Source organism: Pipistrellus hanaki (assembly GCF_964339955.1).
Source record: "Pipistrellus hanaki genome assembly, chromosome: 3".
In the NCBI taxonomy this organism is placed as follows: domain Eukaryota; kingdom Metazoa; phylum Chordata; class Mammalia; order Chiroptera; family Vespertilionidae; genus Pipistrellus; species Pipistrellus hanaki.
Genome location: NC_140505.1, coordinates 148,482,241 through 148,508,344, shown reverse-complemented (window position 1 = coordinate 148,508,344; position 26,104 = coordinate 148,482,241). Strand labels below are relative to the sequence as shown.

The window sequence follows — 26,104 nt, the reverse complement described above, 5'->3', positions numbered from 1 at the left end:
GACCTAAAATTTCTCACTTTGTACGGCCGCCCAGAGGGTCCGACAGGCAGGGGAGGGCGGGGCGGGGCGGGGCGGGCCCAACTCTTTAGGCTCCGCCCCCGGCTCCATTTCGCCCCGCCCTCCTCCGGGGGCGGAGCCTAAAGGGTTGGGCCCGTTCCGCCCCGCCCCGCCCCGCCCCGCCCCTTCCCAGGGCACTGGCTCCTCCTCCGCCTGCTCCGCGGGGCAGGGTCGGTCCGCTCCGTCAGGTAAGGGATTCAGACTGTGGGCGCCTCCTTCCCCCTCCGGTGGTCGGAGGCCTGCCCCTCGGCCGCCGGGCCGCTGCCCGCGGGCTGTGGAGGGACCGTTATCTTATCGCCTTAGCTCCGGAGTGAGGAAAGTGAGAGAGGAAGTAGGCTGCGTGGGCAGAGCTTGCTCCGCGGTGAACCTCGGGTGGGGGCCTGGGCATCAGAAGGTGGGGCGCCCCCGAGGAGGAGCCCCGGCTTGAAGGGCCTCCTCGCCCAGCTGTGCGGGGCTGAGCGGGACCTCGCTCCCCGCTCCCCGCGCCCAGGGGATGGTTCCGAGGACCCGGCTGGGAAATCTCTTCCCCTGAGAACCAGGAAGTGAGGACAGCACCCGGCAGCGATGCTCGGGACGTGGGAAGCATTGCTTCTCCACGAGATTCCAGTTTGCTCCTTTCTCCTGCTTCCAAGCTCCCAGGAAATTAGAAAGTCGAGAGGGGATGTGAGGATCAGGGAAGGCAATGTCAGACAGGCAAAGTGTACCTGACAGGCCGCTTTGCTTGATAAAACGAGGCTGGCAGCAATCTGAAAAGCTTGGCTATATTCTCAGACCTCTCATTGCTGCTGTCTTGGTAGATCCTCACTCACCACCATGCTGAAAACTGAGCTTAAATACAGCTCTGTACATTTTTTAAAATGTGATATAAGAATAACTTCTGCCATGAAATAATTATCACTGCATTTTTTTATCACCTGTTATTGACAGGATTAGGTCCTTCACATTTGCTGATTTTAAAACGAATAGCAACTCTTAGGTATTACCATCTCTGATTTTCAGATGAAGGATCTAGTGAATTGAGCTATTGCCCTGGTCACAGCTGGTTTGTGGGAGAGCTGTGTTGGAACCCAGGCCCCTGCAACCTCAACATCTATCTTCCCTCCACTCTCTGCCACTGATCAGAGAGGTAATGAAGCACAGTCTGAACTAATTCATTTGATGAGAAAATTGTTTTTAATCCTGTTTTGGGCACAGTCCATTGTCTGTTGCAGAAGGTGCATATGAGTGAGAAGGCATTGGGTTTCACAAACTGACACTGCTTTTAGTATATTTCTCAATTATCAATTTACCTTCTATTCTTGTCTGAGTTGTCTTGTTTGGAAATGTGAATGATGTTTCTTTACCACAAAAATCAATGGTACGAGGAAATAATCATGGATATATTTATTTATTATTTATAAGCAATATATCCCATTGCACTTCCATTGACTTTAAGTACACGAAAGTAAAATAATCTTGAACACTTTGAAAGAGGTGATACTTTAAAAAAAAATTTTTTTTTTGCACAGATCACTTATTTTCATTATTGGTGATGCAGTAAAGCAAATGAAAGAACCACCAGAAAGTTCATTTTCAAGAGATAACCACAGTCAACATTTTTGTGCATATTCTTCCAAATATGTGTTAGGGGTGATATATGAATGTGTATTTAAAGAAAAATGTTAAATTTTGAGATCTAAAAGTTTAAGACATATGTGTATGGAGGACTTGTTAGAAAGCCTTCCTTTTTCTGGCATCCCTATGCCATAACCTTTGCTAGAAAACTGGGTGCTGGAGAGCTACCCAGTTATTGGGTAGCTGGTTTTAAAATAGACTGTTTCCCCCTCCCCCCACTCAATTCCCATGTTTTAGCTCTAGCTTTTAGGATGACTAAGCAGTTCTACTTTTATGAGCTTTGTCAATCACACAGTAGAACTCTGAATAAATAAAAAAAAATAATGTGTATAGAGCAACTGCAAAAGCTATAGGCTTTTAGAATTTCTTAATGTAAAAAAAAACAACAGTCTTTCTCTCATTTAACACAAATATTGTGAGTAGCTGCTAATGTTGAATTTTATTGGATCTCTGTCCAGAGAGGAGATTGTATAGGAGATAAGGTAGACACATCTGTAATAATAAAAATATGCTAATTAGATCAGATAGCCAAAAGACCTTCCAAAAGTCCTTACAGATGAAGCCACATTGGTGGGGCTGAAGCAGAGATGGTTAGGAGTGATCAGGCAGGCAGGTGAGCAGTTAGCAGTGATCAGGCAGGCAAGCAGAGTGGTTAGGGCCAATCAGACAGGCAGGCAGAGGAGTTAGGGGTGATCAAGCAGGCAAGTATTGGTTAGGTGCAATCAGGCAGGCAGGCCAGCAGTTAGGAGCCAACAGTCCCGGATTAAAGGTATCGAACCTACACTGGGAGACAGACATTCCCCAAGGGGTCCCAGATTGTGAGAGGGTGCAGGCCAGGCTCAGGCACACCCCTCCTGCCCCTGCCCCATGCATGAATTTCATGCACCGGGCCTTTAGTAAATAATAACTTATGATAACTGTTTTAATAGAAAAACAACCAGGTGACAATTTGAAGTAAAAGACATTAGGGAAAGTCAAAAGGTTGCAGTGGACTTGAAGGGATAGTAGACAATTACCAGGTGGCTGGCTCTCAAAGTGTTTGGGCAATTCTTTTACTTAACCCTAGATGACCTTACCTCCCACTTCACAGAGAAAATAACATTGTGTGGGAATTCTTTCTCTCCCTTCAAATATATCTGCACTCAAACCTCTGTTTCCCTCTTGCTAGATTCAGAAGAGGTTTCCTTCTGTTCAAAGCTGACCTCTTAACCTATACTCTATTCACTACTCACTTTGTATCTTCAGCCAAGCTTTAAGTCTTGAAACAAATATTATACCAGCAGTTCTCAGGGTATGGTTAGGTTGTCCCAGGCTCTTTCAGAAGGATCATAAGATCAAAGTCACATTCAGAATAAAAGATTCATTCAGAGTGCAATGGATTTTTGTGTGTGATATATAGATTATATGTATTGTTGACATTATTACAGATTTTCACCACCACCACCCATCCTACCTCCACCCAGTCCCTCCACCTCACTCCCACCCCGGGCCTTCACCACACTATTGTCTGTGTCCACATGGGCTATACATATATGTTCTCTGGCTACTCTCTTCACCTTCTTCCATCCAGTTCCTCCCATCCTCCTCCCTTCTGCCATCTGTCAGTCTGTTCCATCTACCCATGCCTCTGTTTCTATTTTGTTCATTAGATTCCACATAGTGAGATCATATGGTATTTGTCTTTCTCTGACTGTCTTATTTCATATGACATACTAATCTCATAAAAAAAAAATAGGTATAATTGTGATACATTCCTACCAGACAGCTATTGTGTTGGCTGTTGTCATTTTTCTATTTGACAATCTAAGGGTAAATCCGTCAGTGCCCGCTACTAGTCAGGTATTCCATGTTTTAAAAATTCTTGCAGCAGTTGAAAATTGTTGTACTTGGTAATAGGAGCTACAGAGAAGTTTTTCAGTCTAGCAAGGGATAAAACAATTATGAGGGATAAATGTTGTAATAGGTGTGTGCAGAGTGTGACAGGACCCAGAGGAGGAATGTCAAGCCGAGCCAGTCTGAAGGAGCTGTCTTTTTTTTTTAATTTATTTTTTATTGATTTTTCACAGAGAGGAAGAGAGAGGGACAGAGAGTTAGAAACATCGATGAGAAAGAATCATCGATCAGTTGCCTCTTGCACACCCCCTACTGGGGATGTGCCCGCAACCAAGGTACATGCCCTTGCCCGGAATCGAACCCGGGATCCTTCAGTCCGCAGGCTGATGCTCTATCCACTGAGCCAAACCGGTCCCGGCAGAAGGAGCTGTCTTAAGACAGATTTGGGTGAGGTGGGAGGATAGAGGAATGAATGAAAAGGATTAAGGATAATTCTCCCCCATCCAAAAAAAAAAAAAATCCAAGCATTAGTAATAGCACAGGAGGACATGGTTAGGCTCAGGCAAGGAGTTTGCTATGAGATTATCCTATGTGCCAAAACCGGTTTGGCTCAGCATTAGAGCGTCAGTCTGCAGACTGAAAGGTCCCAGGTTCAATTCCGGTCAAGGGCATGTACATTGGTTGCGGGCACATCCCCGGTAGGGGGTGTGCAAGAGGCAGCTGGTGGATGTTTCTCTCTCATCGACGTTTCTAGCTCTCTGTCTCTCTCCTTTCCTCTCTGTAAGAAAAATCAATAAAATATATATTTTTAAAAAAGAGATTATCCTATGTAATCTCATAGGATACATGCCATTAAATAATAAGAGATGAAGTTAGAGAGGTGGGAAAGGCTAAATTATCATGTGCCTTATGTACTACCGTATGACAGGCATTTTAACTTGACACTAAAAGGTACAGGAAGCCATCTGAGAGTTTTCAGGAAAAGTATTATGTGATCTTACTTGGTTAAGTAGATTCCTCTAGATGAAAAATTGAAGGGAGACCAGTCTGAAAACTTTGCAATAATCTATTCTAGGAGAAATGAAAACCTGGAAACAGTATACAATCAAGGAATGGAGAAGAAAAAGATTAAGAGATTTAGAAGATCAAATCAAAATAATTGAATGAAAGATGAGCTATAAAAGAAAAAGAAGAGTGAGGGAAGCAAAGAAGCTGATTCCTGACTTTTTTGGCTTGACCAACTAAGTAGATGGAGGAAATAAATTCTGGTCATATTAAATGTGAATACCTACTAGGGGAGATGGCAGTAAGTAGAGCTTAGGAGAGAGATTTAGGTAAAGAATGCTTACTATGCCGAAGCCGGTTTGGCTCAGTGGATAGAGCAGCGTTTTTCAACCGCTGTTCCGCGGCACACTAGTGTGCCGCGAGATGTTGCCTGGTGTGCCGTAGATGCAGACAAGACAAGAATTTTATAATTTTTCACTATTTTGTTTACTTAATATTTCATAATAAAGTAATTATAAAATACTTTCTTTGTGTTTATTTGATTCCTATTCAAGAGAATTACTTTATATATAGTCAATATAGGCACAGAGTTAAATTTTTTAACATTTTCTAATGGTGGTGGGCCTCGTGATTTTTTTCATGAAACAAGTGTGCCTTTGCCCAAAAAAGGTTGAAAAACACTGGGATAGAGCATCGGTCTGTGGACTGAAAGGTCCCAGGTTCAATTCCGGTCAAGGGCATGTACATTGGTTGCGGGCACATCCCCGGTAGGGGGTGTGCAGGAGGCAGCTGGTTGATGTTTCTCTCTCATCGATGTTTCTAGCTCTCTGCCCCTCTACCTTCCTCTCTGTAAAAAAATCAATAAAATATATTTTTAAAAAAGAATGCTTACTATATGAAATTTTCACATATTAGTGTATGAATAGAAGGTTGAAGTAACAAGTATATATTAGTGAATAAAATGGCCAATGTCTCTGAACTCATGGAACTTATAGTCTAATGGTGGCGACAGCCAGTAAAAAACTAAACAAATAAATATATCATTACAAATAAATTGTGCAGTGATAAAAGATAATTAGGTTGAGGGCAGTCAAAGCTACTTAGATATTGTATTCAAAGAAGGCAAAAGAGAAGAAAATGCTAATATAGAGGCCTAGGATATAGAGAGACTTTTTGCTTATAGATTCTGGATTTTGTACGACATGAATATATTCTTTACTCTAAATATTAATTGTATGACATCTTAAAATTAAAAATGTAAAGGGGAGGAGAATAATTGGCAGAAGAATATCTGAATCTATGTGTCTTGATTAATTAGAAGGAGAATGAGGGCCACGGAGATAAAATAAAATCACATAGAGAGAAGTAAAGGTGTGAAATAGTTCACTAAGGACAATGATTGAAGACAAGTAAAAGGATTAATGGTTGTGTTGAAGGCCCAGTGGAAAAGGGGTCCCCATAAATCTGTATTCACACCAATTTGTTGTCATCTGGTTCTCTAGCTGTATTCAGCAGCACTGGTGTATAAGTAAAATAGTGAGATTTATCCCTAGCTACAGCTCTCCAAGGTGGAGTAACGGAAGAAAAAGGGGACAGAGGAAATAAAGGCTCTGCCTAGAGAACTCAATCAGAGAAGGGGCCAAAATCTAAAATCCAGCCTAAATCGCGGGCTGAATGGTTTACTGAACAGTCATAAACTGACAATGTCATAAACTGACAGCGGAGTGCAGTGATGACAGCGTGGTGCGGGCCACATTGCAAGGCCTGGCGGGCTGGATTTGGCCCGCGGGCCTTGTGTTTGACACATGTGGCCTAGAGAGTAGTTAAGGTGGTAAGCCATAGGGTTTGCCTTAGTAGGGAATGAATTGTGATCAGATAGAGCTGATGGACTCAAAAATGGTGGAGGCTTCACAGGGAAGAGCAAGTTATGTGAAATGCTGGTGGATAGACCATATCTTTTAATGCTACACAAGTTATTTCAGGATATTTATATTTCTTCTACCAAAGAGTATTGCATAAATATTTAATAGAAATATGTGCTGACTGGTAAACCTATTTTAAATCGAAAAATAAATCTCTTTTATTAATAGATTTCATTCCTAAATTTGTTCACAGTATTTTTTATGGGGGGAAAAAAGGTAAACTTTTTACTCCTTTGTGTAAATTTCACTCATAAAATGTCAGTATCAGGGGATAAATTATAATTTCTTAATTGATATTATAGGTAGAGAAAAAAAGCAAGCCCAGAGGATAAACAAATAAACCACAATTTTAATTTATTAGGATATCAACTATAGTTGACCCTTGAACAATGTAGGGATTGGGGCTTTGACCCCCATGCAGTTGAAAATCCACATGTAATATTTTACTTCCTGCAAATTTAACTGCTAATAACCTACTGTTGACTGGAAGCCTTAAAGATAACATAAACACTCGATTGACACATATTTTGTATGTTACATTTTTGTGTTAGATACTGTATACTTACAACAAAGTAAGCTAGAGAAAAGAAATTGTTACTAAAGCAATCATAAGGAAGAGAAAATATATTTACAGTATTTATAGAAAAATATCCATATACTGTATATAAAAGCCTAAGTGACTGTTGGACCATTCTACCAGTAGTATGATGTGCACTGACCACCAAGGGGGCAGATGCTCAACACACAGGCAAGGAAACATGGAACAGATTGATGAATCTCAGAGGAAGGGGAGAGGGGGGAGAGCAGGAAAAGATTAAACAAAGATCTTATATGCAGTCTAGAGGCCCAGTGCACAGATTCGTGCACCAGGGGGGTCCCTCGGCCTGGCCTGCACCCTCTTACAATCCAGGATCCCTTGGGGAATGTTGGACTTATGGTTTTGGCCCAATCCCTGCAGGCCAGGCTGAGACCTCTAGTCTACATCTATCGTAGACTAATAAGTGGACCTGCATAGCTTAAACCCTTGTTGTTCAAGCATCACCTATAATTGTCTTTGGACTATTCTTTGTTATAGAGTATGTACAGCTGCTAACAATTCATATGTTATAGCAGAGTGATATATAAGCTCATAGATATCATCACTAAAACTACTGTAAAATTTTAATGAGAATTTTTGCTATTATAGGAATAGAAGATGAACAAACCGGTAACACCATCAACATATGTGCGCTGCCTCAATGTTGGACTAATTAGAAAGCTGTCAGATTTTATTGATCCTCAAGAAGGATGGAAGAAGTTAGCAGTAGCTATTAAAAAACCATCTGGTGATGATAGATACAATCAGTTTCATATAAGGTAATGTATAAAATTCTTTTCCTTTTAAAATTATTACATCACAATCTAGAATGACTGATAGGTATAAATGCTGTCTAATATTGCAGTTCAGAAAATAAATGTCTCCCCAGTAGAGATACTGGTAAAAAGCACCTCCCCCTTGTTTTGCAATGTTTGTTTCATTAGCTAGGCTAATATTGCAATCTTGCAAATAGGTTTTTGGATTAGAATTAAGATTCCCACTTTTATTTTGATTCTGTTTAGCAAGCCAAGGAGTACAGTTCAGTCTGATTTACACTGTCATTTCCAGTTTGAAGTAACAAAAATATTATAAGAATTACTAGCACAGCCGAAACCGGTTTGGCTCAGTGGTAGATCCTCAGCCTGTGGACTGAAAGGTCCCGGGTTCAATTCAAGTTAAGGGCATGTACCTTGGTTACAGGCACATCCCCAATAGGGAATGTGCAGGAGGCAGCTGATTGATGTTTCTCTCTCATTAATGTTTCTAGCTCTCTCTATATATATTCCCTCTCCCTTCCTCTCTGTAAAATATCAATAAAATATATATTTTTTAAAACACAAGAATTGCTAGCACGATTGTGGAACCTAAACTTCTATGTGTATAAATCTCTAATTCACTTTAGCAGTGTACTTTGGGAATTAAAATGGGCATTTTCTAGTTGCTCATAAATGTATACATCTGTGAACAGAATTTTTATTTCTTAGCTAGGATTTCTCAACACTGTCTTCAGATAATTTCTATTCTTCCTCTCTATTCATCTCTGCTTAATTTAGTATAGAATATAAGTACAGATCTTATTGTGGTCAGTTATTTCAGCTCAGACCTATATCAAAACCTGTCTTTGGAAATGTAGCCCTGCCCAGTGTGCTAAGTGGTGAGAGCATCACCTGAGCACCGAAAGGTCACAGGTTCCATTTCCGGACAAGGGCGTGTCCTGGTTTGCAGGTTTGATCCTCTCAGGCACATGGGGTGCATGGGAGACAACCAGTCAACCTCTCCCTCTTTCTCTCTCTCTCTCTCTCTCTCTCTCTCTCTCTCTCTCTCTCTCTCTCTCTCTCTCTCTCTCCCTCCCTCCCTCCCTCCCTCCCTCCCTCCCTCCCTCTCTCTCTCTCTCTCCTTCCCTTCCTCCCTCCCACCTCCTCTCCTTTCACATTCCCTAAAAATCAATGGGAAAAATATCCTTGGATGAGGATTAACAAAATGAGAGGAAAAGAAATATATTTGTGATTTTTAGCATTAACCTAAAACTATGACTCCCTTCCAGGAAATGTTTCCTCATATGAAGGATGAAGATCTTAAATTACTTAGAAAAAGCTTCAGTTTAGAGCTTGCCAGCCTATTTTTTAAGATAGTTTATTTATATTACTGTTAAAAACTTTGGAAGATGAGACAGTGGTGGTGGGAAGAAAAAGCAAATAATTTTTGAAAGAAAGATAGAATTAGAAAGTTACCAGTTTACAACTACCAGTGAGTAATTGGTTCATACAAGGCTCCTTAGTAAGTGCTAAAAAACAACAACAACAAAAAAAACACAAAGTGAAAGGTTATTAATGAGCAAAGCTGCATGAGATATGAAATTATTACCCACAGCTTACTTGAGAATTATGAAGGGAAAATAGAGAAATTTCTCTATAAAAAGAGAAAAAATCTGAAACATGCCTTCTTAACCAAGTAGTCAAACTTTGTGTCACCAGTAATGGTACAAACTGCCATTATGTGCCTCATATGTGATACACACACACACACACACACACACACACACACAGAGAGAGAGTGAAAGAGAGAGAGAGAGAGAGAGAGAGAGAGAGAGGGAGAGAGAGAGAGAGATGGAGAGAGACAGGGAAAGAACGCATGCAAGAGCACAACATGGCAAAATGTTATCAATTGGTCAGCTGGTGAAACTACATGAAAGATAAATGGTTGTTCATGGTATTACTTTATTTGGAATTTTTCAAAATAAAAAATTTGGAAGAAAATGTAAGTTTTTAAATGTTACTTTTCAAAACTAGTTTTTAAAGAAGTGGGAATGAAAAACTGATTGTATTAAAATTTAACTGAAATATAGTAAAGATCAAAGGAATACTTCTCCAAGTTTACATATATTCTGTTTCTTTAAACAGGTTTGTTAAAAATCATCTGACTAGCAGAATTAATATATAATATATATACACTGAGTGGCCAGATTATTATGATCTCTGAACACTTAATAATCTGGCCACCCAGTGTGTGTGTGTGTGTGTGTGTGTGTGTGTGTGTGTGTGTATGCATGAATTCATGCATGGGTGGGGTGCAGCCAGCCTGGCCAAGTAGAGGGGACATGGGCGGTTAGTCGGCCTGCCTGTTAGTTGAACTCCTGGTTGGGGGACAATTTGCATATTAGCCTTTTATTATATAGGATATACATTCAGAGATCATAATAATCTGGCCACTCAGTGTATATTATATCATTAACTCTGCTAGAGAAGTAATAGAGCTTTGCAGATTGAGAGCACATTCCTACATCAAGTGAAATCGGAATTTGGATCTTAATTTAGATACAGCTTATTGGCTGTGTGGCTATGAGCTGCTTACTTTACCTCTCCATGCCTGGCTTTCTCATTAGTATGATATTCATAGTGTCTTTCAGAATAAAATGGTTCATATATGTATGTCCTGTAGTCCACTGAGCAAATATTCAGTAACTGCTCTGTATGTGTTAACATATTAGCATCACTTTCACCATCTTTTTTCTTCTGCTTATCTTTCCTATTTTCTGTAATTCTTGCTGGTTTTCTTTTCTTTCCTTTTCTTTTTTTAAATATATTATTATTGGTTTCAGAGAGGAAGGGGGAGGGAGAGAGATATAGAAACATCAATGAGTGAGAATCACCGATCAGATGCCTCCTGCACGCCCCTTACTGGGGACCTAGCCCGCAACCTAGGCATGTGCCTTGACTGGAACAGAGCCCAGGACCCTTCAGTCCACAGGCTGAAGCTCTCTATCCACTGAGCCAAACCAGCTAGAGCCTAGCTAGTTTTTTTTATTGTCCCTTTTCTTTAACATTATAGGCGGAGCTGTCAGAAAGGAACAGGGGGATTGATTCCTATTTTCATGTTAACTCCATTTACATACTAATTTTCTTTCTTTGTTGCTTTTAAGGAGATTTGAAGCATTACTTCAAACTGGAAAAAGTCCCACCAGTGAATTACTGTTTGACTGGGGCACCACAAATTGCACAGTTGGTGATCTTGTGGATCTTTTGATCCAAAATGAGTTTTTTGCCCCTGCGAGTCTCTTGCTACCAGGTAAACTGAGTGACTAGGGCATCAGCAATGAGGGTGGAAAGACAGGCAGCAAAAACAGAACCATTTCTTCTTACTCTCACTCTTTCTCATAGCAGATGAGCCTGACATTTGAGACTCCTTTTCATTCTTTCATCTGTCCCCAGCTCTTAACAAGCACCCCAGACATAGGGCTCTGCAGACTTGCTTGCTGTTAAAGAGATGGAGGCTTCGTGACTGAGTCCTACCCCACCATTAAAGTAAGGTCGTTTGGTGCCAGTAGGAAGTTTAGAAGGATGGGAATTAGATATTATTTGGGGGGTTTTGGGGGGGCTGTTTTTTAAGCTCTTATTTTTTTTCACCCTCCACTTCCACCCCAATGGGACTCTGTGGTTCATGATTTCCTTACCCTGTACTCTGGTGAAGTAGTGTCTTGCTGCTTTCCCCATGACTTTTCCTTTTCCCGTTGATGTCATTAACACCAGGGATTCTCGGTGTACACAAGAACCATCTGGGGTTTTTGTAAACGGGTAGCTTTCTGGGCTCTGTTATAGACATCATTATTGGAATTCTGGAATTTGGGTTCAGGTACTTCAGTGCTTCTTATGCAGGTGGTTCCTTACCTATTTTTTGAAAACACTGCCTTACCTGTCTTTTCCAAAACAAAATTCTTACTAGGTAGCTTCTGTGTGTGCTGTGAGAATATGGGGCTAATGGTTGAAACTGCAATGATTTAAATGAACCAAGTTTCTAGATTAACTTTTTCACTATTTCTACGGAGGGACGACTTGTATCTTGCTTCATTTGGCAGATGCTGTTCCCAAAGCTGTTAAAACGCTGCCTTGTAAAGAAGCTGTAACAGTCGAGCAGAATCAGATGCCTCTTTGTAATAAAGACAGGTCATTTGTGAAACCTCTGCGGAATCCTGAGCAAAATTATACGCCACCTGACTCCTCCAGTACAGAAAGTTTAGAAGTTAGTGATACGCGTAAGTAACATTTGCAGTGCATTCCACTGACTAGGGCAACGATCTTTCACCAATGTGCTGAAATAATTTTTAAAACATGCAATACTTGACTATTTAGTCAGAGGCATTGACCTCTTTTCCCTTACATTGTCAAATTTAAAAAAAAATGACAATAGCCAATACATCAATAGCTGTATAGTGTGAATAAATCAAAAGTATACCTATTTTGCCTGGCCAGTGTTGTTCGTTCAGTGGTTGGGTGTCAAACCATGACACAAAAGGTCACCAGTTCTATTCCCGGTCAGGGCGCATGCCTGGGGTTGCTGGCTCAATCCCCAATAGGGGGCGAGCATGAGGCAATTGATTGATGTTCTCTCATCCATGTTTCTATCTTTATCCCTCTCTGTCTCTGTCTCTTAAAAAAAACAAAAACATATATGTATGTGTGTGTGTGTGTGTGTGTGTATATATTATATATATATATATATATATATATATATATATATATATATATATATGCCAAAACCGGTTTGGCTCAGTGGAAAGAGCCTCAGCCTGCAGACTGAAAGGTCCCAGGTTCGATTCCAGTCAAGGGCATATACCTTGGTTGCGTGCACATCCCTAGTGGGGGTGTACAAGAGGCAGCTGATCGATGATTGTCATCGATGTTTCTAACTCTCTATCCCTCTCTCTTCCTCTCTGTAAAAAATCAATAAAATATATTTTAAAAATATAATAAAATAATATAAAACAAAGAAAAATTGTACCTAACTTTTTTGTCAGAATGGCAAATTTTTTTTCTTTTTGTATTTTAAAGAATTTTACTAATTACCTTATGTGTGCTGTGAGGTGAACAAGGTTGAAAATTGCTGTACTGGTGGTTTGTCATTAAGACCATTACTGCTAAAAACAAATTCCTCCTTTTGTTTGTGCATACTGGCAATAGCTCTTTTGTAGTTTTTTCCCCTCCTGACTTATTAGGCACCATCTTCATTAAAAATAAAGTTTATAAAATATACATTAAAAAATAAAAAATTTCTTTTCTATATCCTTTGTTTCCATTTCTGTTAGGGTATTCATCTTTTACTTATTGTTATTAAGTAAAAGTCATATTATTAGTGAGTAGAGTCCATAAGTAAATATTTACATAATTTGAAAGGATTATTTTATGAAGAAAACAAGTGACTAAAATTTTTTATTTAAAAATCGTTTTGCTCTCTCTCATTGTGCCTAATCCAAAGTAATAAATATTTAAACATAAAATACTTAAATTGATAAAATACTGGAATTGCTAAAACCACTCTTTTATTGAAGCACTTTTTCCCTTACTTTATTGACATTATAGGTTTTCACAGTTTTTCATTTTACGAATTGAAGGACGTCACAAATAACTTTGATGAAAGACCCATTTCTGTTGGTGGCAACAAAATGGGCGAGGGCGGATTCGGAGTTGTTTATAAAGGCTATGTGGACAACAGAACTGTGGCTGTGAAGAGGCTTGCAGCAGTAAGTTTTGTTCCCAGGGATAAAAAGATTTAAAGGAAGAGTTACTTCCTACTGTGCTCTAAATAAGTTTTAAATTAATCTTTAGGAAATATGTTATTGCAGTGCACATTTTCTTTAAATAAACATCATTCTAAGCTGGTAGTTAAGATTTAAAAATTTGTTGAATGCTATGGGTCCTATTTCTACCCAAAATGTAGTTATGCACACATACATAACATTATTCATACAATTATGGGAGATTCACAAAATAAAGTTGAGAACCCCAGTTTTACATAGTGCTTCATGCATAACAAAGATTAAAATTATAAGATGCTAAGAACATTTTATAGAAATAAATTTCTTGTATTTTCTCATTTAAAAATAAAGTTTATAAAATGTACATTAAAAATGAAAATTTTCTTTTCTATATCCTTTGTTTCTATATCTGTTAGGGTATTCATCTTTTATTTATTGTTTTGTTGTTATATTTTTTAAATCAATATAGTACATATTAATATGACAAAGAGAGTCACCCTGTTATATATATATACACTAAAAATACTTTTGCAGGTTTTATTTTTCTTTTTGCCTTTAAATTAACATGTTTTCTGCTCCACAGAATTTTTTTTTTTTTTTGCAAAATGTTTATGCAGTAAAGTCTCATATTATTTTTTTCACTCCCATAATAACTCGGTGAGGTTTATATGTTTACTTGGTTTATAAGATTCTTTTCCTTCCACTAACCAGCCATGGGACCTTGAGCAAGTCACTAGTTCTCAGTTGTTCTATAACATGGGGAGAATAATGCCTTGCTATTTTAAGGAAAGTAGTGTCAGACAATTGATCTCTTTAGCCATGTCCTAGCATTAGGAACCTTAGGGTTATTGTATTGTTATATTGTATATTATTCTTTCAGGTGGTTGACATTAGTAATGAAGAATTGAAACAACAGTTTGATCAAGAAATAAAAGTAATGGCAAAGTAAGTTTATTTGGCGGTGTGATACTCTGGAAAAGAGCATGGCAAGGAATGAGGGATCTGGTTTCTTGCCCAAAGGGTACTGTGAAGTAGTGATGTTTTTACATATATACAAATTAAATAAAGGGTTTAGATTAGAGCAACTTAAATTTTTTTTTACTACAATTCCGTAACTAAACATACCCATATGCCTGTAGATTGAACAGCAGCCATTAATTTAAAACATAGCAAAGTTTTATAGAATTTCAACTTTCTTTCATTATCATGTTTTCTACTCTCAGGATTTATGAGAGATAAATTGTAGGCATAAAAAAAAGTATAGTATGATGGGCTCTTAGATATAAGTTAACACCCATAACTTATGGTATGGGAAGTGTTATATACCAGAGTGCTTAGAAGGCCTTGACCCAGTACGCTTGAAAATTGTTGGGCATCATCTGGAAAAGTAACAGAAACAAATTAGGAACTTTATTCTAATAATTGCAATAATAGATATTTGAGTTTACATAGTGTACAAGACGCTATACAGTATATTTTATGTGCATTGTCTCATTTAATCCTAACAATAATTGTTAAAACTTCCCTCTCAACATTTTTTCCCCGCTGAGATTTAGAAAGTTCACATAGCCAGTAAATATTAGAGCTGGGTTTCAAATACAGATCTGTTTGATTCCAGAGCTTGAGCTTTTGATATGAATTTTACTACACCCATTGCTATAAATCACCAATTCTAGTTGCTTAACCTCAAGAAAGAAATAATAGACTGGAATTAATTTATTTTCAGTAAAAATAATGCATAGTGATAAAAAAAATTAAAACACTTTTTCAATTTGTTCTCCTCATTTCTACCCCCACTCGCCAATCCTAAAGTAACTTTTTCAAAGTAGGTAATCTAGGAAATACAGGAAAATATTTTTAAAATAATAAAAATCACCTCCTAATCATATCAGAGATAACCTCTGTTGATATTTGGTGTACTTTCTTCATGATATCTGCATAGTATTTCCCCAAGTCATTAAAAATAACTTTAAAATATTTTAAATTATTGTATAAAATTCTGTCATATATAAGGATTATGTTTTGTTTAATCATTACCCTATTACCGTGGTCAGCAAACTGTAGTTCACAAGCCATATGTGGCTCTCTGGCCCCTTGAGTGTGGCTTTTCCACAAAATACCATGGCCTGGGTGAGTCTATTTTGAAGAAGTGTCGTTAGAAGAAGTTTAAATTTTAAAAATTTGGCTCTCAAAAGAAATTTCAGTTGTTGTACTATTGATATTTGGTTCTGTTGACTAATGAGTTTGCCCTAGTAGGTTTATTTGATTTTCAATATTATGAATTAAAGCTCCTTTAAATCTCTTTGTACATAAATCTTCAAATGCAACTCTGCTTATTTCATCAGGATAGAGTCCTAGAAGAATTATAGTTCAGAATTCATGAACTTTTTAAAGACTTTCCAAGTATATGTCCAAATGGCCTTACATATGTTATGATAATTAATTCTCTTATCAGCAATGTATTACAATTCAAACCTCACTGCTACCTCACCATTATTGAACATTATTACTATTTTTTAATAAGTACCAATCTCTGGACATTACTAGAAGAATAACCTTAGCCACATTTCTTAACTCTATATCCATTAGTTTTCTCATCTATAAAGTAAAATATAATAGTTCTTTCTTCATTATGTTATTGTAAGGAATAAATAAACAAAGCAGGTAAATTATTTACTATAGTGCCTTATATACAGTATAAACTCAGCATATGTTATCTACTCATTTCTAAAATGTGCTCATTTGCTGGAACATGGAGAATTTGTCATTTTAATTTGCACTTCATAAAATATTTTTGAGGATAGACTGATTTAAAATCAAACTCTGATTTGAAATAACGAAATGCTAGAATTATAGATCAATTTGAATGAACAAATGATTAAGCAAAGGATGGAATATTTATCATGTTCTAGGTACCTGTCAAGGCTCTCATATATTTGCTCATTTAATTCTCACAGCATCCATGTTACATAGGTATTATTATCCACTTTCAGCAGGCAAATTTGCTGAGGCTTGGTGAGTTGTTAATTTGCTATAGTTCACATATCCAGGAGGTGGCAGAGCTGGACTTTAAACTTAGCACTGAACACTGAGTCCAGTTTTCTTTCTGCTGTATCGCATATGTCTGCAGTTTTGTTACACTTGAGCTCTCTTTAGTTTTTTTTACTGGCACATATATAAAGAAACTCAAGTTAGGTTACAAATAATCAGATATGATGAAATATCAGAAATGTGTAGATTAGATGTGATTAAAGATCAGATGTCTGTAAATCAGTAATGCTTTGGATGTGTTAGAGCTGTGGTTGGCAAACTGCGGCTCGCGAGCCACATGCAGCTCTTTGCCCACTTGAGTGTGGCTCTTCCACAAAATACCACAGCCTGGCCGAGTCTATTTTAAAGAAGTGGTGTTAGAAGAAGTTTAAGTTTTCTCTCTCTCTCAAGAAGTTTAAATTTTAAAATTTGGCTCTCAAAAGAAATTTAAATCATTGTACTATTGATATTTGGCTCTGTTGACTAATGAGTTTGCCAACCACTGTGTTAGAGCAGGGTTTCATACAGGTTTCAATGGATTTCTTAAAATCTTATTTGTGCTATAATTGAAAATTGTGCTAAATAAAAGTACACATCAGCCTAGTCCCTAACCAAATTATCACAAGTTCCAGTGGTCTGAATTATTGAACTTTTACTATAAAATAGGAAGATGTTTTGCTTCTTAGTTGATCAATATTGACTAAAAGGGAAGTGTTTGCAGAAGATTATCAAGTCATAAGAAAGATATATAAGCATATATCATATTACGATATTAAACATATTTTCTTGATCTTTTTTTTCTATTAAAGCTCTAAACTGAATAACTTCCAACATACAGCTGTTTATATATGTATATCATAATAATTTTGAGTGAAAAATTATTTGTCACAGGTGCCAACATGAAAACTTAGTAGAACTACTTGGTTTCTCAAGTGATGGAGATGACCTCTGCTTAGTATATGTTTACATGCCTAACGGTTCATTACTAGACAGACTGTCTTGCCTGGTAAGATATTTGTTCATCAGATTTTTGGCTTTCTGTTTCTCTGTTGGATATTAATATTCATCTTAGTACAGAATCATTTAAACTGCATCAATTTTAATATTTTTCCTGCTCTATGAAAATTATACATTTATCATGCAAAAAACTGGGGTTGCCATTCTATTAGATAATCATCTAAAATGTAAAATATTACATATTTCTATTGTGAAATGAGAAATGCTAACCCCTGTTTAAAAGTTGCTTAGGAACATTTTTTGTTATCTGTTGGTATTTTTATCCTCCTATTTTTTAAATTGGTTTGTTTCTTTTTTTACTTCACAAGGATGGTACTCCACCACTTTCTTGGCACTTGAGATGCAGGATTTCTCAGGGTGCAGCTAATGGCATCAGTTTTTTACATGAAAACCATCAGATTCATAGAGATATTAAAAGGTAAATGTTACTTTTAGAAAAACCATCTTTAAATAATAATTTGCCCTCCCTCTTTCTACACACATGCATGTCTCAATCTAGAGCACTCCCAGATTATAGATGTCCTTTTTCTCCCCAGGGTTCTGCCTTTACTTAGATCCTGGCTGTCTATTGTTGATTTTATTACAAACCCTCCTGATCAGCCTTTAACCTGTCTGTACCAGTACTTACCTATTCACTACTGCATTGTCAGCTTATGACCCAAAAAGATCAAGCCTGAATACCAGTTTATTGAAATTGGTCATATGTTTTTATGCTTTTTATCACTATTTCATGGTGCTCCATTTGACTGAAATGCCTATCTTTCTCTCATTTAACCATCAATTTCTAATAATTATTCAGGACTAAGCACATTTTTCCTTCAAATTTTCTCCAGTTCTTTTATTCATATAGTCGGTCTCTCTGCATTTTGTACCTAATATCACCGTTATGGAGTACTTATTGGACTTTTTTAAATTATGCATGGCCACAGCCAGGTGCCTCACTTGGTTGGAGCGTCCTCCCATACATCAAAATGTGGGTTTGATTCCCCATCAGAGCACATACCTCGGTTGTGGGTTCGATCCCCAGTTGGGTCATGTCAGGGAAGCAACCAATCACTGTTTCTCTCTCACACTGATGTGTCTCTCCTTTCCCTCTCTCTAAAAATCAATAAAAACATATCATCAGGTGAGGATTAAAAAAGTATTTATGCATATACCTTTGTCACAGACAAGATTTGAAGATTTCCTCCATGTCCCACTCTGAGCTTAAATACTATAATATATAGGGAGTCCTCAGTAAGTTTTGTGGAATGAAAGTAAATGTATGAGTGAATGCATATAATGAATGAAGACATTTTAGCTTTATTCTTTCTTCTTTGAAAGATTTCAGATAGTACAAAAAATAAAAAAGAAATGAAAAATTGAGATAATTGAGTTAGAAATTTGTTTTTAAATGAATTTAGAAATGTTACAAAAGGAGTTAAGAATGGTGCTTTGGCAGACCTTAAGGGAAGTGACCCTGTGATAAATTATTTGTAAAATAATGAAAATATCTCTCACTAATGTGATCAGCATTATTTCAATTTTATTTTCTTAACATTTTTCTCAAACAAAAGGGAATAATATACAGTCATTTCTTTTTTAGCTTTAATCTGAAATCTAGATTTATTTACACAGGCTTTTATGTTGTATAATATAACATGTTATACTCTGTAAATATATACATACATATATATATATATATATATATATATATATATATATATATATTCATACAGCTACTTAAGGAACCATTTGACTTGCCTGAGAAGGACCTGGAGAGTTTTATGCTAAGTGAAATAAACCAGTCAGAGAAAGACAAATATCGTATGATCTCACTAACATGTGGAATCTAATGGACAAAGTAAACTGAGGAACAAAATGAAACAAGAAATAGGGATACATAGAACAGACTGGCGGGTGCCAGAGGGGAAGGAAGTGGGGTGAGGTGACTGAATAAAGAAGGTGAATGGATTAGCTAAAAAATATATATGCATACCCCATGGTCACGGACAATAGTGTAGTAAAGGCCGAGAGAAGTAGATGTGGAGGTGACTGGAGGTGAGCAAAGGAAAAATATCTGCAATAGTCAACATTAAAAAATTTTAATAATTTTTTTTCTCTGCAAATTTAACATATTTTTCAGTGCAAATATCCTACTAGATGAAGACTTTACAGCCAAAATATCTGACTTTGGGCTTGCACGGGCTTCTGAGAAGTTTTCCCAGACAATCATGACTAGCAGAATTGTGGGAACAACAGCTTATATGGCACCCGAGGCTTTGAGAGGAGAAATAACACCCAAATCTGACATCTACAGCTTTGGTGTGGTAAGTTTCATGTACCCTCCTATATAATAAAGATGTAATATGCAAGTGATCCTTACACCTTGAAGTAACCACAGGATCAGGGATCAGCAGGAGGGTGGGGCATAGGCAGAGAGCTACAGGAGGGAGCAAGGCAGCAAGCTAGGAGGGGAGGGGGGCAGAGGGAGCTACAGGAGGGTGGGGCAGCAGGCAGAGAGCTAAGGAGGATTTGTGCTCAGGGCTACTAGTATATATCATCAGTAACAATAATCAATCATTCTGGTAATAATTATGAAATTTAGGTAGAATATTTTGAATACACCTGCCTTGCTTAGCTCTCTGTAAACTTTCACTTTAACCTTTAGTTAAATGAGAAAGTTATAAAAACTTCTCCAACTTTGTAAAGCCTTTATATTGATTTCTGAAATCACTGCAAGAAATTATTTTTGGCTACACTATCTTCATGAATTCATATGAAACGTAAATTAATGCCTAAAATAAATGTCATACAGCATGTAATTTAGTGTCATATTTAAAAATGAAGTATTTTTTAAAAGAAATACACTTTGGCATTCTCTGATCTACCAATCTATGCCTGATAACTTAAGATGGAATGAGGAGTGAGTGGAGGTAGTTGGGGAAGTTGACTAGTTCACCATTAGATTCCACATATTAGTGAGATCATATGTATTGTCTTTCTCTGACTGGTTTATTTCACTTAGCATAATTCCCTCCAGGTCCTTATTTTTTCATATGTGTTTTATATATGGAAATTTAACATCATAGTACTGTGAACTTAAGGTATGGGGTTTGGGATGTGCCTAACATTTAGAAAATAATATTCTCCTCAGAGCCAAAGAAAATTATTCTTATGAAGACTTCCTTGCAAAACAGGGAAAGGTGTGTCCAGAACATGTTGAGTGGGGCTGACTGTTTAGTAAATTGCCAATAGCAAGAACTGCTTGTGGGGTGGATGGGACCCATGGTGTCAGTGAAGCTTCAAAGGATGTTGAGAAATGACCACAGCTCATGTTCTTTCTGCCTTGATGCCTAAAAGACATAATGCAGTGTGTGAAAATGACTAACCAGATTTCATAATCAAGACTTATATACCTTCTAGTTTCTATATTTTGCCTGGAGTGTGACATTAATGGATTTGTTGTTTTTTCTCTTCATAGGTTTTACTAGAAATAATAACTGGACTTCCAGCTGTGGATGAACACCGGGAACCTCAGTTGTTGGTAATTGAAAGACTCATTTTTTTCTCGAGTCCTTTTTCTTTGCATGTATAATATAAATTTATGTGGGTAAATTTGATATCTAGAAATGTCATTTTCTCTTGGTAATTACATGGTCGCATATGGAAAGGATCAAATATTCCTAATTTCAGCTCTACCATGAAGTATTTGTGAAGCTTAGAAGACACTTACATATTTTGTATTCTAGTTTCTTTGTGAGTAAATTAGAATAGAACTATATGATTTCTGAGGTCATCTCCAGTATATTTTTACTTGTTACTTTCAGAGTGATTATTAACAGTCTTTCAGCTCTAAGGGGAAAAACAACATGGCTTTCATCTATTCAAATTTGCATCAGAATAGAATTGCTAGCAAAAATTCTCTATCCATTTATATTATCAAGTATTTTATTTATAAAGTTATAGAAAACATCACCTATGTGTTATATTAGACATTCATTGACAATTACACAAATAGGCTAGCTGAATGCTAACGCTGTGGGAAAATTATGCCACTCCCCACTTTTCCCTATATAGTAAATTTTAAGAACTTAAGAGGCTCTTTTTATAAAACTGAAGATTTATAGAAATATCTGCTTCCATGTATAAGGTTTTCTTAAAATTAGTTAAATAATGTCACTGACTTTATTCTAATTAATGTGTTCTAAGGGGACAAACCAGTGTGACAAATTCAGACAATGTATGTTTACCAAATTATTTTCCCAGAAGGGGATTAGAAAGTCAAAAATATACTATATACGCTCAAGAACTGAGTACTTAGTCTTTTAAGAAAAGCCATGAGAAATAAAATATATATTTATTACAATATTGCTACAGATTAAAACTTTATATTATAAAGCTACATTATAAAGCTTTCCATGGTTTCCTGGGTATGTAGTAATGCAAAATTACATGTTATATAATACTTCACATTAAAACATATTTAGAGAACATGGTGTTATTGTAAAAGTTATTATTTTTATAATGAACTTTTTACTATGGTACACATAAATTTAAAATTCTCTGTCTCATTGGTGGTTGGTGGTCAGGAAAGAAGCCGAGACTGGAGATGCAGTTTTTGAGTCATTTGTGTATATGCATAGATAAAGCTTTGGGTATGGATTGAATTATGCAGAGAGTGTATAGATTAATCATACAGGAGGACAGTTAAAAAATAAGGTATTTTGCTACCTTACATTTTGCAAGGCCTGCCTGTCTAAAGGCCTAAAATTTTTCATCTTTTCACCTGAGACTTTTTTTCTCTTTAAATATTATAAAAGCCTTGAAATTTTGCTTTGAATAAGGATGTAATACAGAAAGACATAGAATCCATCTCAGTCACAAGTTTTATGGATCCTCAAATAATAGTGAAAATCATAATACTTCAAGAAAGATTATACTCTGTGACTTATTCTTAAGGTTTGAATGTGACATGACTATAAAGTAATAAGATTTTAATGAAAGTATAACCATAGCACTATATTATGCTATTACCCAAATATTTTCAAAATTTTTCTTTTGAAAGAGTTTCTGGAGACTTTATAGTCCACCTCACAAAATAGTCTTTGCCATCTGTATGTTTCCTAGGACTGCCTTAAAAAAAAAAATTAGCCAAAACAGGTTTGGCTCAGTGGATAGAACGTCGGCTTGCAGACTGAGGGGTCCCAGGTTCGTCGGGTCAAGGACATGTACATGGGTTACAGGCACATCCCCAGTGGAGAGGGAGGGGTGTAGGAGGCAGCTGAGTCAATGTTTCTCTCATGGATGTTTCTAACTATCTGTTCCTCTCCCTTCCTCTCTGAAAAATCAATAATATATATATTTTTTTTTAAAAAAAAAAATTTCTGCACACTCGGGCTTAAAATGACAAAAAATGTATTCCCACAGTTCTGGAAGCCAGAAGTCTGAAATCAAGGTTTTGTCAGGGCCACATTGCTCTGGAGTCTCTAGGGGAGAATCTTTCCTTACCTCTTCCAGCTTCTGGTGGCTGTTGGCATGCCTTGACCTGTAGCCACATCACTCCAGTTTCTGCCTTGGCGATCACATCATCATCTCTTCGATGTCTGTTTTCTCCTCTTTCTGTCTCATATACAGATGCTCATCATTGGATTTAGGGCCCACCTCCAAATGCAGCCACACTCACAGGTTCTGGGGATTAAGACTTGGCTATAGCCGAAACCGGTTTGGCTCGGTGGATGGAGCGTTGGTCTGCGGAGTGAAGGGTCCCAGGTTCGATTCCAGTCAAGGGCATGTACCTAGGTTGCGGGCACATCCCCAGTGGGGGGTGTGCAGGAGGCAGCTGATCGATGATTCTCTCTCGTCGATGTTTCTAGCTCTCTATCCCTCTCTCTTCCTCTCTGTAAAAATCAATTAAAAAAAAAAAAAAAGTCTTGGCTATATGTTTTTGGGTCCACTGCTCCACCCACTATATCATCCTAGTCCTATTCCTCTCTCCCTGTTCATTACTTTTTCCCCATGGCTCTGCCTCCCTTTTCCTCCTTCCTCTATCTCTGATTCAACAGTTTGAGTACTTACAGAGAGGTTTGAATGAAGGGAGGAAAGTCTGTTTTCAGAAGTTGGAACTGTGTTATCAGGAGCAAATCAAGAAGCAGACCACCTTGCGCTGGCAGCCTAGTAAGTGCTGCAAATGGGAGCATAACAACCGTTAGCTCAGTAGCATAAACACAAAAATTAGACCACAAATGAAAAGTACCTAGGAGGTACAGTATGTATGTATGTATGTATGTATGTATGTATGTATAAATAGATAAGGTTTCTTCTATATGTCTTCCGTTCTTAACAAGGCTTTAATAGTAGACAATAAAATAAGATTACAGCCCAGCTGGTGTAGCTCAGGGGTTGAGTATTGACCTATGAATCAGGAGGTCAGGGTTTGATTCCCAGTCAGGGCACATGCCTGGGTTGTGGGCTCCGTCCTCAGTAGGAGGCTTGCAGGAGACAGCCAATCAATGTTTCTCTATCATTGATGTTTTTTGTTTTTTTTTTCTCTCTCTCCCCTTTTCCCTACCTCTCTGAAATAAATAAAAATATATTTTAAAAAAAGAGTACATATTATTATGAAGTAGACTAAATAATTAAGATTTATGTTCTGATTGTTTTCACTTTCATTTGAAACGCAAAGTTTTAATACTTGTTTTACAGCTAGATATTAAAGAAGAAATTGAAGATGAAGAAAAGACAATTGAAGATTACGTTGATAAGAAGATGAATGACATTGATTTCACTTCCATTGAAACTATGTACTCTGTTGCCAGTCAATGTCTGAATGAAAAGAAAAATAAGAGACCAGACATTAAGACGGTATTATTTTTTTATACTTATTTAAAATTAGTGAAGGAGGTGGGTTTGTCATTTTTTCCTTAATTGTGCATTTCAAAACAACTATTTAATACAGTTCTTTTTGTTGTTGTTTTTCCTCTCTGTCTTTATAAAAGGTCCAACAGCTGCTGCAAGAAATGATGGCTTCTTAAACCTTAAGTAGAATAGACTCTTGGCATTTTAATATACAGTTATCAAAACCATTTTCTAGGCTAAATGTTCTGATAAACACTTTTTACTTTTAACAAGGCAGCGTGATGCAGTACAGTGGTTATTAAAGCTTATGTAGAACCTCCAACATACAAAACACAAAAGTAGAGTTGCCATATCAACGCTTGGCCTGAACTTCTTAGTGCCACCCTCGATTCGTGCAGTAATCCCTAAAACGTCTTCTTGGAACCTCACCAAACACAATTTGAAAACTACAGGATTAGCAAAAAAGAGGACTGGAATGAAAAGGCCCAGCTCCACTACTAATTTTCTAAAAAGCTATGGTCAGTCTCCTAGCTGCTTTGAGCTTGGTTTTTTTTTCTCACCTGTAGCATTGGATTATACTTACTGTACCTCTCTGACAAGTAGTCGTGAAAATAAAAGGTTACAGAATATTTACAAAGTACTTACAAAGTTATATAAAATGTAAATTTTATATAGATGATTATAAAAATTTTATAGTAATTTTTTATAGGGTCATGTTCACATTGAGCTCTTTTTTAATTTATTTTTTCATTTTTATTGATTTCAGAGAGGGAGAGATAGAAACATCAATGATGAGAGAGAATCATTGATCGGCTGCCTCCTGTACACCCCACACTGGGGATCAAGACCACACCCCAAACATGTGCCCCGACTGGGAATCAAACCATGACTTCCTGGTTCATAGATCAATGCTCAACCACTGAGCCATGCCAGCCAGGCCACAATGAGCTCTTTTAAGCAATTATTCACCACAAGCCAAATATCCCCAGATGATATTCCCATGATATGGCCGTAATTAGATTATGTTACATAGCAAAGTTGATGGAATTTTGCAATGCAGTGAAGATTCCTAATCAGCTGACTCTGAGGGACTAATCTGAGACTGTGCTGAGTGGGCCTGACCTAAGAAGGTGAGCTCTTGCCAGAAGTCTGAGAGATTCTCCTGCGGACCTTGAAGAAGGAAGCTACCATGTTGTAAGAAGGCCACATTGGCTAAGACCTAAGGATTGCTTTTCATGAGAGCTACCTTTTGGCTGGGACTTCGGATATATATCCACAAGAAACTTAATTCTTCTAACAGCCTAAATTAGCTTACACGAGTATTCCAGAATTCAGATGATGCTGAAGTCCCAGCTCACACCGAAGTTTCGGCCTTGCGAGACCCTCAGTGAATCTGGCTGAGCTGTGCCTATACTTCCTACATACAGAACTGTGACATAATAAATGAATTGCTATAAGCTACTAAGTCTATGGTAAGTTATTATGCAGCTATAAGAAATGAATACAGATATTACCTTGGTGATTCTCCCATGGTGATATACCATCATGTTCACAGATTCTGCTCACACTCAAGGAGTTGATAGGGATTAAACTGTGTACACCAGGGGGTTGCAGAGTACTGTCACTGGATTTCTCGATTTTCCTCAGTCCCTTCTCTTTTGTTGTTTGTTTTACTACAGAGAG

At 37.3% G+C, this 26,104-nt stretch overlaps 1 protein-coding gene across 2 annotated transcripts; it reads left to right on the top strand.

Moving 5' to 3' along the window:
* The first annotated feature begins 170 nt into the window (after positions 1-170).
* Positions 171-25,681, top strand: IRAK4 (interleukin 1 receptor associated kinase 4). 2 transcript variants are annotated; one of them, XM_084876669.1, is made up of 12 exons: positions 171-245; positions 7,618-7,787; positions 10,928-11,073; positions 11,861-12,037; positions 13,362-13,522; positions 14,418-14,482; positions 17,459-17,573; positions 17,893-18,002; positions 19,710-19,893; positions 21,048-21,110; positions 24,269-24,427; positions 24,562-25,681. In XM_084876669.1, the coding sequence occupies exons 2-12, from the start codon at positions 7,627-7,629 to the stop codon at positions 24,595-24,597; spliced, it is 1,377 nt and encodes a 458-aa protein (XP_084732795.1). In that variant the 5' UTR covers positions 171-245; positions 7,618-7,626; the 3' UTR covers positions 24,598-25,681. The 2 variants fall into 2 exon arrangements, with proteins under 2 accessions (XP_084732795.1, XP_084732796.1); XM_084876670.1 differs by lacking the exon at positions 10,928-11,073 and having other exon boundaries at positions 230-245.
* Positions 25,682-26,104: the final 423 nt, after the last annotated feature.

What these genes read in the sequence shown, in the direction of transcription:
- IRAK4 (XM_084876669.1), top strand. Translation starts at nt 7,627, where the DNA reads ATGAACAAACCGGTAACACCATCAACATATGTGCGCTGCCTCAATGTT. An exon ending in CTGTGAAGAGGCTTGCAGCA is followed by an intron (nt 13,523 to 14,417) that starts GTAAGTTTTGTT and finishes TTATTCTTTCAG; the next exon opens with GTGGTTGACATTAGTAATGA. An exon ending in ATTCATAGAGATATTAAAAG is followed by an intron (nt 18,003 to 19,709) that starts GTAAATGTTACT and finishes CATATTTTTCAG; the next exon opens with TGCAAATATCCTACTAGATG.